Consider the following 12,677-nt stretch of genomic DNA (forward strand, 5'->3'; position numbering starts at 1 on the left):
CAAAATTAGGTCTTTAAAACTCACTTCACATCAAATTCGTAGGCATTAAAAGGGTCTGCGCTCTGGAAGCTAAAAAAAAGCATGCTAATATGTCAGTTTCTAGTCCATTGGCCCCCTGCTTAAATATGTCCTCAATTTCACTGGCTGCTGATGTTGGAGGTTTTGAAGCATGATAACTAAATCAATATCCACCATGAATACACATTGAAAACAGGGTTGAAGGAAGCACAGGCTTAGTGTGAAAAAAGCAGAATTGTGGGAAATAGCAACATGCCTTTTCATGAAATGCTGCGACTCTGTCACCTCCATATGGGCTTAATAGGCCGATATCTCCTCCTCTGCCCTGTTCTGGCACGTCTTTGACGTATTACTCACCTCCTGCGGTAGACCTGTCATTCTCAGTTACTCTGTGATCTCTCATACTGTCAAGTGACAGATAATCTGACTTGTGAGCATATTGAGCAGAAGGTAAATCAATTTGGGTTAGAAATACTCAATTCATATCTAAATCTTAAGAGCCTCGGTCAGTTTAACTGTGTCCAATGCACTTGAACTCTTTTTGTACTGCTTCTGTTTGTACAGTGAAGACTTGACCTTAGTCTAAATTCCCACTGCTTACTTGGTTTGAACTCAGAATGCTCATTAAGTGGAAATGAAGGACCAAAACACCCACATTTTTGGGAGCTTGGACAAGGGAAGAAATAGCAAGAACAGGTGTAAAAATAAATCATTAATAGGACAGTTTTCATTAGTCAAGCAACACATATTCGTACTGTTTAATCAACCATAAGACAGGAAGAAAGAGGGATGTGAGCACAAGAAAATGGATTACCCATCTTATTTATTACGCTTAAGACCAGTCAGCAGCAATAGGCTTGTGACCACATAAGAGCAATTTAATTGCACATTTAATAAAGAATAAAGACAATGAAGCTTTTTTTTTTTACACAATTTTTGCATTATTAATTAGCGACTGGTTGACCACAAGCTGTCAAAGCATTGTTCAGAAATTCAAAGTCATTGTACATTCTGTTTGAAGGAATATAGCCTACGTCTACTATGTTAAACGAGGCCCATTTAACAGATTATTCCATGGCTCTCTGAGATTCTTGATTCTGATTTCAGTCTGATTGACTGAAACCTGTTTCCTACATAACTGTGCTTGTGTTTTGTCTCTGCCATCTTTACAAGTAAACGAATAAAATATCAACTCGTTAATTATTCAATATCCATTTATTTATTAATTTAAGTAGTCGTGTAACAAGTGATAATGTGCAGTCAGACGGTCATTATTAGGATTCTAATATGGCATGATGTGAATTTCCAATAATTCAAAGATCCGGAGTCAATTGTTTCGCTTATACCATCGCTACCAAGTTACAATTTTTGAAGATTTTTACCTCTCCATTTTTTCAAGTTTTCATCCTTAAAACACATTATTATTATTTTTTTCAGAAACAACCCATGCCATTGTTATTAATTAAAATGGGATCACTATTTGAAGTCGTAGAACTAGAACTGTGCAGATTCTAAGCAGCGAGAGGGAGGGAGTGTGAATGTGATTACTCGCATCTGCTGTGGCTCTAGGTCGTGTACAGCATAATTACAAACATGGGAATAATTTGTTATTTTTATCCTGTTGTCTGTCATTTATATGCTTGGTCGGGTATTTGTTGTCTGCTTCTTTTAATATTCTATGCTGTATGGCTCTTTGAAAAAAATACTAATGTGGCAAAGTGATGTGGGACTAGTGACATGGAACTGCTCTGCTTCATATCCCTGCAAGAAAAGAGCAACAGTCAACACCTTAAAGGCATAGTTTACCCAAATATGAAATTTTCTTTCTTCTGTTGAAAGCAAAATAATATATTTTAAAGAATGTTGGTAATCAAACAGTTGACACTACCATTGACTTCCATAGTATTTTTTCCTACTATGGACGTCATGGCTACCGTCAACTGTTTGGTTACCAACACTCTTCAAAATATCTTATTGTGTGTTCAACATAAGAAAGAAACTATAGAGGTTTGAAACAACATAAGGGTGAGTTGAATGATGACAGAATTTTGGATGAACCATCCCTTTAAAACGTAGGCTATAGCAGCATCAGAATCAAGCATTCCGTGATAACACTTGCGTTAATGACCGACTGACTAACCATGATCCCTTATACTTATTTATTTTACTATCGTCTGCAACATCTAAATCTTATGAGTTTGTGAAAAGCTTTTTTAAAATCATCATTCGACATGGTGTATATTATTGGATTGATCAGTGAATTGACGTAGCCAAGCCATGTGAAAAAGTCAAAGAGTTCTGGGGAAAAGCAGGATGGACAGAGGGGAACCAGCAATGTGTAAATGAAAAACGGCAACCAGCACACAATATAAGCTCCTAAAATAACGCCCAGGGTTTTGGTGGCTTTCCTCTCGCGCGCAGCCGATATTCTCTTTTTCTCCAATAGTGAATCGGACACAGTTACTCTAATTTGATTGTCACTGCCTAGAGACCCAGTGTCCGAGCAGAGGTCATGCCTTCCACAGTGCAAAGGAGAGGTCGAAGCCACCGAAGCGGGTGAGTTAGTGCTGAGATGTGCCGAAGTGAGTCTTTTCCCCGCTTTTTTGGGAGACTGCTTCAAAATGCGCTTCCTCGCCTCCACGTAAATCCGCCCGTACAGGGCGATGAGCAACAGCGTAGGGATGTAGAAAGCTCCGAAAGTTGAGTAGATAGTGTAGAAGATGTGGTCCGTGTTGACCGAGCAGGTGGTCAGCTCCCCTGCCTTCACCTGTCTCCAGAAGAAAGGCGGCAGGGAGATGGAGATGGCGATGACCCAGGCGGTCGCCACCATCCCCGCGGCGCGCGCTTGGGTGCGTTTCTTGGCGTACTCGACCGCGTCCGTTATTGCCCAGTATCGATCCAGGGCGATTACGCAGAGGTGAAGTATGGACGCGGTGCAACAGGTTATATCTGAGGACAGCCAGATGTCACAGATAACCTGTCCGAGCGTCCACTCGCGAGTGACCGTGTACAGCACGCAAATGGGCATCACGAGCACCGACACCAGAAGGTCCGTGACGGCCAGGGACGCGATCAAGAAGTTCGCCGGGGTCTGGAGCTTTCTGGACTGGGAAATGGTGGCGATGACAAATGCATTGCTTAGTATCGTTGCAATAGTGATGAGACCGAGAACTGATGCCAAGGTGACTTGGAAAGCGAAACTTTCTTGTTTTTCGTCCGTTTTAGGCGCTAAAGTCACATTTGTGCCGGTCGAGCTGTTTAAAACCTCGAATTGGGCAGGTGTTGGCTTGAATTGACCGCTGCGCTCCATCCCTGAAGACATATGTTTTCATATTTTGAAAATAAAGCAATATTTTCTTCGCTTCATGATTTCTGTCAGCTCTATCATCAGGTGCAGTCAAACGCTCGTTGGTGTTTTTGTTCTGACAATCAAAGATATCTTTCTGCTTCTTTAATTCTCAAACTTCGGTCTATAAGAAAAATAAAAATCAGCTTCGAACACCACAGTAGCACAATATAAAGCATCCCAGAAGTTGTGTGAGGACATCCCTGCATCAGTCTTCAGTGCTGCTCTTTCTTCACGTCCACGCTCGAGTCATCTTCACAAGGCTGATAGTTTGCCTGCGAGCAGCGGCAGTTTTTCTTAGGTTTCACTGATAGGCGGTCGCAGGGCTCTTGCTTTTTATAGGGCTCTGATGCAAAAGTTGGAGCTTTGATAACCATGATCTTAGTTTGAGTGCTGTCCTCTGGGTCTTAGTGCCTCCATACCTTTATCATCCTTTTAATTCATCTAAAAAATAATTTCACCTCTGCTTGTTCCAAACCCTTATGCTGTTGTTGTTTTTCTTCTTCTTCTATAATTAGATTTATTAATTGGCAGATCTTTACAACATAAGATTAAGATCCAAATAAGACAACATAAATGTATTTTTAATGAATCAAACATATACATTGCAACCAGAGTAGTCTGATTCCTGAAGGAATGAATCTGAGATGTTTTTTGTGTGTGAATTAAACTACCAACTAATTAAATGAGATACATAATTCAGTGTAATTACAGACTAGTTGTTCATATGACAATGTGTAAAGGTGCACTTCATTAGAGCTTTTATGCCACCTCTGTAAAGACTATGACAAGCGAATCACACATTTATAAATACACCCTTTTCAAGAATTGCTTTACATTTATTCATCATTGACATTATACTGTACCATCATTTGACAAGGGAATTTAAATTATTTTCACAAATATATATTCCTAACAAGTAGGCTAGGCCTATTAAAAGAACCACTAATGGAACCGTTAAAGTCACCATGAAATCAAAATGGACAGTTCTTCTTTTTTATGAAATATTGCAATGTTTATTATAAATAATTGTATCAGTGCACAGCATTTTTTTTTATTCATGTGCCGTCATAATCTTTAATATATCTTTAAAATAACCTCTTGCAGCAACATCTCATCTCTGATCCCTGCACTTTTATTTGTTCAAGAAGCCATTTCACTCTGATATGCGTCACAATAGGGAAGAAAAGATTATCGCAAAAAGGAACTGGAATCGTTAAAAACAAATCATATTGCTTCAGAAGACTTCGAATATGGCGCACATGCCATATGGGCCACTTTTATGATGCATTTACAGTTCTTGTGTTTTTATTTAGAGCTTGAAAAATGTCTCCCTATAAAGGCTTGAATGGAAAAGTGCTGTGTGAAGATTCTCACACAAAAAAAATCTCCTTTCATCTTTCACAGCATAAGGGTTTGAAACCTCATGAGGGTTAGTAAATGCTTCAGAATTTATTATTTTCTTTCTTTTTTTTCCCTCCTAAAATAGTAGGGTTAAGGTTCTACAACTTACTTGATGTTTAGTTTCACCAGAACTGGTATTGTGAATGCAAGCACAGAAATAATATGTCTTCCTTTATATGAAAAGGTGTTCAGTTCTGGCCTCTTGAGTGAATGTCCTTAATTTCCTAGACAAGTTTATTGATTTTCATGTAGTTACAGTATGTACACCTACGCACCTCTTAATTAAAATAGCCCTGACAGAGGAAATATTAAGCGGGAGGTGACGTATAATCAATTTTTCTTAAGCTACAGTAAATGTGTTTGACTGCTCTGATAATTACTGATAATAAAATCAGCCAAACCATAAATATAAACTATCAAACCAGTCACTCGTCTTGCGAGGCATCTAGAAAGGAAGAAGAAGATGTTTTATTTATATAGCTCCTTTCCGTAGCTCAAGGTCACTTTACATTGTACATTACAATACATTTACACACCCACACACACATTATAATCACATAAGGACACATTATCCAAAATATATGTTTTTAACTGAGTCTTGAATGTAGCCACACATGAGATATTACGAAGTGTAGGAGAATTAACATAAAATGACCTTCCACCTATACAGTAGACAACCGGAAACTAGGGATGGACAACAAACCAAGTTCAGCTGATCTAAGGGACCGGGCAGGGTGGTAAGAGTAAAGTAGATCAGACAGATATGGAGGTGCAAGACCATTTAATGCCTTAAACGTTAGAAGTAATACCGCAAAGTGAATACGTGATGCCACGGGTAGCCAGAACGCCTGGTGGAGGTGAGATCGAAGACGTGCAATATTACGAAGATGGAAAAAATAAGTTTTCAAAGGAGACAACTGTCTGTCATCAAAAGTGATCTTTACAGTAGAAGTGAACCGAAACAATTACGTGACCTTCATTATGTAATCACTGAGTAAGCAGTGTACTGGAGTGAATTATAAAGTACTGAGAGCTTTTGTCAATACTGTCCCTGTTGATGCTATTGTGTTGTACTAATTTCCCCTCATTTTGTGTTTTAATCTTGTGATGTAGACTTTATTCCCACATCAAAAGACTTTCAGGAGACACAATTATTCTCTTTTATATACATATAGCTCATTATGTTCTTTTCATTGCTTTCCACAATGCCCTGTTGAGCACAGTGGTTCATCAAAAAAATCATTTTGGTTTCCCTAGTACAAAACCTAATGCTGCCAATTATCTTCAGGAAAGCCACATTTGTCGCAGCTCGAGTGCTTTGAACACTTCATATTGGAATGTGCGCCTATAGGTGGGCGTAAGTTAAGTATACTATAAAACTGAAGCAAAGGTTGTCTGGTTATATAATGTCTGCATGTAGAAAAAGTGAAAAGAGGAGGGCAATCTAAATATACATATTTATACATAACTAAATATGTGCTCACCAAACTACCTGTGACTTAGCAGCAGAACACTGAATGCTCAAAAACACATTTGAAAAGTGTCATATTAAAATTGGCAATAATTATTTTGTCAACAATTATTTTCATGTTATAGCCAAAAACTGCTAAATGGCTAATATTCAAATGTGACACTATTTTGTCTAAATAAACTCAAAAATAATATACTAAAAACTAAATCAGTCATTTTAAATAAAATCATTTTAAAGTGAATTTAGGCATCACAACATAATGTATGTAAAGATTATCTTTTGACTGTAATTAATTAATTTGGTAACACTTTACAGTGCCATTGTTACAAATATTACATGCAGTTACTATATTAATAACTATAACCCTAATCCTAACCCTATAGTAAGTACATGTAGTTACTTAATATTACTCAGTACTTAAATGTATAATTACAGTGTAACAAAGACACCTTAAAATAAAGTGTAACTATTTATTTTATAAGTGTTTTTGGTCTGAGAATTAAGAGGGCGTTTACATGACAATGTTTTCAACTGAAAACTTTTTGCTTTTTGGCCATTCATTTACACAACAATAGAGTTTTGGGGCCTAAAAAAGTTTTTGAGAATGATACCTTTATCGTCTCTGTGTAAACTATAAAAACGTGAATTTGTGTAAATGGTGATGTCATGTGCTTACGTATTACGGATTTGCAAGTACTTGACAACCAAAACAACAATGGTGGACTACTGGGACCTGTTCTTCGTACGTGGATTTCTCAGTTATCTGGATTACTTTTGAGGATTTTACATGATCGAGGATTGTTAGGTTCTTCGTGCATAAGCTGTGCATTCATGTGTACAGTGACAGCTGTTATGGGAGTGGCTTGATGCTGTGCTTTCAAACTTTTATTTCTGCTGTCACATAACAAATCTAAAGATTCTAGAAATCATTGGGAATCATGTTACAAACAGTACACATTTCATTTAGCAATTAAAACTTTTATATTTGGTCATTTGGCTGTTTTCTTATAAAGGTTCAGAAATTCGTCAAGTTTTTCGTCAGGTGTATGATGTTGTTTTTTTAATATGATGTCATTACGTTGCTGTCTTGCCATCAGCCAATCGCTGCATTGCTGATCATGGGTTCTAGTATCGATAATCTGCCCTTTCCATTGAACACAAGATCACATAGTAATCTCAGACAACTTAATCCAAATTGTAATCAAATCCGCAAATTTTGACGTTTGAAGAACCAAATTATCCAGAGATCAGTTATCACAATTAAAAGATCTGGCATCTGTCAAACCATCTCAGATGTAATATGTGAGGTATGAAGAACGGACCACAGGACTGTGTTTGTTCTGCTGAAGATAATGAATTTATAGAGTAGATTTACTTCACAACTACTACCATAGATATCATATAAAGGCTAGATGTCTCGTCCGCGCTGCTGGCCAATTGAGGTCGACGTCCGCACACGGCGGCCATCTTACGACAGGGTGCTCGCTCACTCGTAACATGGTGCATGTACTTTTAAATAACCATAACTTGCTCAATTTTCTACCGATTTTCAAACGGTTTGGTTTGTTATAAACGTCAGAGATGTAGCTATGAAACTGCAAACATATGAAAAATTATACAAATGGACTTCCATATGAAAGAATTATAGCCACGGTAATGACGTTTGTAAGAAACCAAACCGTTTGTAAATCCGTCAAGATTTCACCGAGATAAGAGGATTTGTGTGCATGCTGATCACTCACCTTAATTCACAGAGCCCTGTGGTAAGATGGCCGCCGGTGATGCCGGAAGTGACTCCGCCTTAAGACATCTAGCCTTTATATGATATCTATGACTACTACTACCAGCAGAGATGCATTCTTTACAATCGTAGAAGAATGCGTATGTGCGCAGATGAGTAGTGTTTCTTTTCAAATTGACATCGCCAACTACTGGCCTGGCATGTGTAATACAGCTTTTTTTTTTTTTTTTTTTGTGAATCCGTGTGAACGGGGATCATTTTGACAACTTGTCATCTGTACACGCAAAAAAATTCTAAAACGCAACAGAAAACTTTTTGGTACATGTGTTAACATGTTAACAAATGTAATCTAAATTACGGACAAATATTGGCAAATATATAAAATATTGAGCAATATTGACGAAATAAATATTATATATAGGTCTACATATAAAATGATAACATTCAAAATTATTTTCTCAAAATATCACATTAGGTCACATGTTTTCAGTTTCTTATAGAAAGTCCCATCTGTAATTTGAAAGCTTTATGAGACTACAAAAAAGAGTTTCCCATTTTCAAGGATTTGCCTTCACTGTCACCCTGATATGTACCTCATCATCGGAAGATCATTTAATTAATTTTTTTTTTACAATGTCTTTAAATTTTAAATCTTGAACACTGAGACGGTAATTCAGTGTGATTTTTGAAGATGGTGGATGTTTTATACGAATCCTATAAAAGCTGCAGTCTTTTAAAAGAAACTGCTCTGTAACTGAAGAGAATCTTATTTCGGAAAGGCTTCGGCTGGTGTTTGATACAGTGTGTTGCCTTGCTGTAGTCGTGATAAACATTTCCGCTGCTCATTCTGGTTAACATGATTGCATTTTCTCATGTTCATATGTAGTCATAGAATCTGAAATTTGATTATCAGTTATCAAACAGAGCGGTCTGCCCCATGGCCTATTGAAATTACGCCCTCGAAGGTCAAGTATTATATACCACAGTTAAAACTGAAGATCACAGATGTATTTATGGGACAGTTGGAGTGGGTTGAAGGCCTGGCTTGAAGCTGGAGCATTATGAGTTTATTGTCCTAGATTCCAGCTGCAGCCACACTGTGAATATGAACAATGCTTCTGTGTTCTTCCCTTGACAGCCGTATGGACAAAATTGAATAAAAAAGTTTCAGATTCTGTGTAAATATGTGTTTTTCCCAAACATCTATTTGACTTAACGCTTTCACACCCCCCTCATCCTTTTTTCTACTGTTGTAACAGTTCTATAATTTGTTTGCAGACGTAATAGTAGGCTTGAAGGATTGAAAACGCTGTGTGGTGTTCAATCACGAGAACACCTTTGAAGATCTATAAAATGCATAAACGTATGAGTCTTGAGAGTGGAAAACAGAATAAGAGCTGTAGTTTTCCCAAGGTCACAGAAATACATAGTCCAAGTTGAAAATCAATTTTTTGACATGCCCTCCAACATCTGACCCTCAGCAATCATTTGATTCAGCTAAAATAAACTCTTCTTTGTCAACGATTTTATTTCCTCCCTATCTAAATTAGGCCTTTATATAATTTGTTTCCCTATACCGGCCGTCTGCCACCACATACAACAGGAAGTACAGTAAGACATTATGCCATTTGACACTATGAAGGCACCTTCAATTCTTTGTCCTTTGTAGTCAAATATCAAGTATTCTGCAGTGAAACTTGTATATCCTATTGATTTGTTCTCGTCTAGACGCTGCATCAGTACATATGATGTAACTTTAGATTTGTTGTAGTTACAATCTGCCGGTTTTCATACCACAAGATTTACGTTATATCGCCCAGAACAAGGGTTTTTATACCTTTTCATGCCTTTCATTTCAAGGACACCCAAATATACAAGGAACAGCTAGGGGTCAAAGGGGTTAGGGTTGAAATGAGTCTCTTATGCTCACCAAGGCTTCATACAGTAAAGTAAAAACAGTAATATTATTGCAATTTAAAATAACTTTTTTCTATTTGATTACATTTTAAAATGTAATATATTCCTGTGCCCGCAAAGCTGAATTTTCAGCATCATTATTCCAGTCTTCAGTGTCACATGATCCTTCAGAAATCATTCTGATATCCTGATTGGTGCTCAAGTAACAATTGTAATTATTATTAGTTTAAAATTCTTGTGCTGATTATTATACTTTTTGTGGAAACCATGATAATTTTTTTTTCTGGATTCGGTGATGAATAGAAATTTGAAATATAGATTTTTTTTTTTTAACAATGTAAAAGTCTTTACTATGACTTTTGATCAATGCTGTGTCAAAAATGATAAATATAACATGGTAAGAAAAAAAAATGAAGTAAATTTTTTTTTTATTTCAAACATTTATTCTGTGTGTTCTTGCAAAGCATTCTGTTGCAGCTGAATCTAAATTTTAATTTTATAACAAGTATCCAATTCCTGACCTTAAGTATCCAATTGGAACCAATTTTCTATTCCCAACCCTATTCATCAACTACAACAACAGCAGCAACAGTAATAATATATACACCCCCCTGGGTGTCCCTTGACCCCAGTTTGAAAGTCCCTGGCTTGAAGGCGAGTCTGTTTTTGTCCAGAAGCATTGGAAATGTAGCCTGGCTCCGCCCTCCTGCGTACTTCCGCTCAATTTTATTTCCCTTCAGTACTACGTCTGGGATTGTGGTGTATTCTTTGGTTTTCTCTGATCATTTTTTTACCGGTCCAATCAGCGAACAGAGGGAGTGGCTGAGAACGATGACGTTGAGGTCGTGCGCTAGTTTAAGTACGTCACGACCAAACATTAGCGGTTGGTTATGGCAGATCCAGAGTGACTCTGGGCAGATCCAATAGTTTTAAACTTCAACAGAGTACTCGCCTACAAGGAAGTTAACGCTTGTCAATGGAGAGAGGCCAGACTCTCTGTACAAATGAAATGTACGAGAGTCTGGTAGAACCAGGCTATTGGAAATGTGGTTTGGAGGCTCAACTTCACTGGTCTGCCATCAGTAGGCTAGTTTACACCATAAAATGACTTGAGCTGAGAGCTTCATAAATCATCAGGCAGTGGTAATTCTTTGTACATTAATGAGCTCTGATGAATTATGAAAATAGCCTCTGTTTAGTTTACTGTCAATGCAAGCAATTAAGCCTGATCTATATCTTGACTGATGCAGTTTTGTCAGCACAACTGTAATGTAATGATGCTCTCAAAATCTTGGCTCAAAAGGGTGAGACAATGGCATCTGAACACAAGTATTCACTGACTTCTTTTTCGTTCTAAAGATGCCAATAAGATATTATGTGACTAGACAATGTGGGCCAATTTCCCAGACACAGATTGAGCGCTGGTCCTGGGCTAAAAACCATGAATGAAGAATCACTGTTGTCAGTGAAACTTAACCTTGGACATTGGCTAATTTGCATCTGGGAAAACAGCCACGAAAGTTTCCCAAACACAGATTAAATCCGGCCTGCATTAGGGAAACCATCCCAAAGTCATCTTTAGCAAAGATCAATGGCCATACTTTGCATTTAAATGCATGATCAAAATTCAAGTAATGATTCCGACACTTCGAGGACCATAAAGCGCATACAGCCATCTGACCCAGCACTTGCATCACATTCTTGTTGTCATTTGGACTTAGTCAAAGTGAGCAAGATGCCGGTGTCAGGACATGTACGAATGTGTGATTTTCATCCAGATGATTGGGAATCTTATCACGAGGAAGAGTGAATCTGCTTCTCCCAACACATTTGCAAGGTGTCATATTGTGTTCTGCAGGTGTTTCACAGTGAATAAATTGAGGGCAAAGGTAATGTGATGCACTGTTGACTGTTTTCAGAGCATTTTTTCTCAGTGTATAAAGAGGGAAACACTAAAACGCAAGGTCACTGGAAGTCCAGCAAAATAGAATGGACAGATAACATGGTACTCTATGTGTTACTATAAACCTCTCAGCAGTGGCATGAAAGAGAAGGATGTCGAAATTTGGATCCATTATAAACTATTCCAGACATCTTGTGCTTGGAGCTCCTTTAACTGCCACCTTATTCCACCACAGTGTTGTAAGAATGATGCCATCAGACAATGCTGTGTCTCCTTCCTCACCTCATCCTCCTCCTCTTGCCATTTCCACTTTCAGGCTGTTTCCTCAGTCGGAACTAACAACATTGCAGTTTTTTTTTGGTTTTGTTTTTTCACACATGGACTTCACACCAGTTCATCTATCTACTGTATACAATGTAGAAATATCGACCCAAGGCAGGATGTGATGTATTTCCTTAAGAAATGTGTAATCACATAGAACTTTTGTTTGAAAAAGTAAATTTACTTGACCCCAAAAATGAAATTTCTGTCCTTTTTTTTAGTCATCCTCATTTTGTTTCATGAATTTTTCTATGGAACAAAAAATAAAAAATAAACAATTTTATAAATAATTCAATTAACACAAATTTTGAAGAATGTAAATGTGGGTAATATTTGCTTCAGAGGATTTGGAAAATTTACATTTAACATTTACATTTAATCATTTAGCAGACGCTTTTATCCAAAGCAACTTACAAATGAGGAGAGCAATAGAAGTAGTTAAACTCACAATAGGACACCAATATGTAAGTGCTGTGACCCTTCCCAGTTTAGTCTAACGTAGTATATGCAAAAAATGTTTTTTTTTATATAGATATAAAGTAGAAGAGACGAGAAA

General features: G+C 37.4%; 1 protein-coding gene across 1 annotated transcript; it reads right to left on the reverse strand.

Moving 5' to 3' along the window:
* Window positions 1-2,185: 2,185 nt before the first annotated feature.
* htr1b (5-hydroxytryptamine (serotonin) receptor 1B) lies at window positions 2,186-3,340 on the reverse strand (the record flags this gene model as incomplete). Its single annotated transcript, XM_081347260.1, has 1 exon — window positions 2,186-3,340. One exon carries the CDS (start codon window positions 3,338-3,340, stop codon window positions 2,186-2,188), a length of 1,155 nt encoding a protein of 384 aa, XP_081203386.1.
* Window positions 3,341-12,677: the final 9,337 nt, after the last annotated feature.

Source organism: Scardinius erythrophthalmus, assembly GCF_964197995.2.
Source record: "Scardinius erythrophthalmus genome assembly, chromosome: 19".
Taxonomy (NCBI): Eukaryota; Metazoa; Chordata; class Actinopteri; order Cypriniformes; family Leuciscidae; genus Scardinius; species Scardinius erythrophthalmus.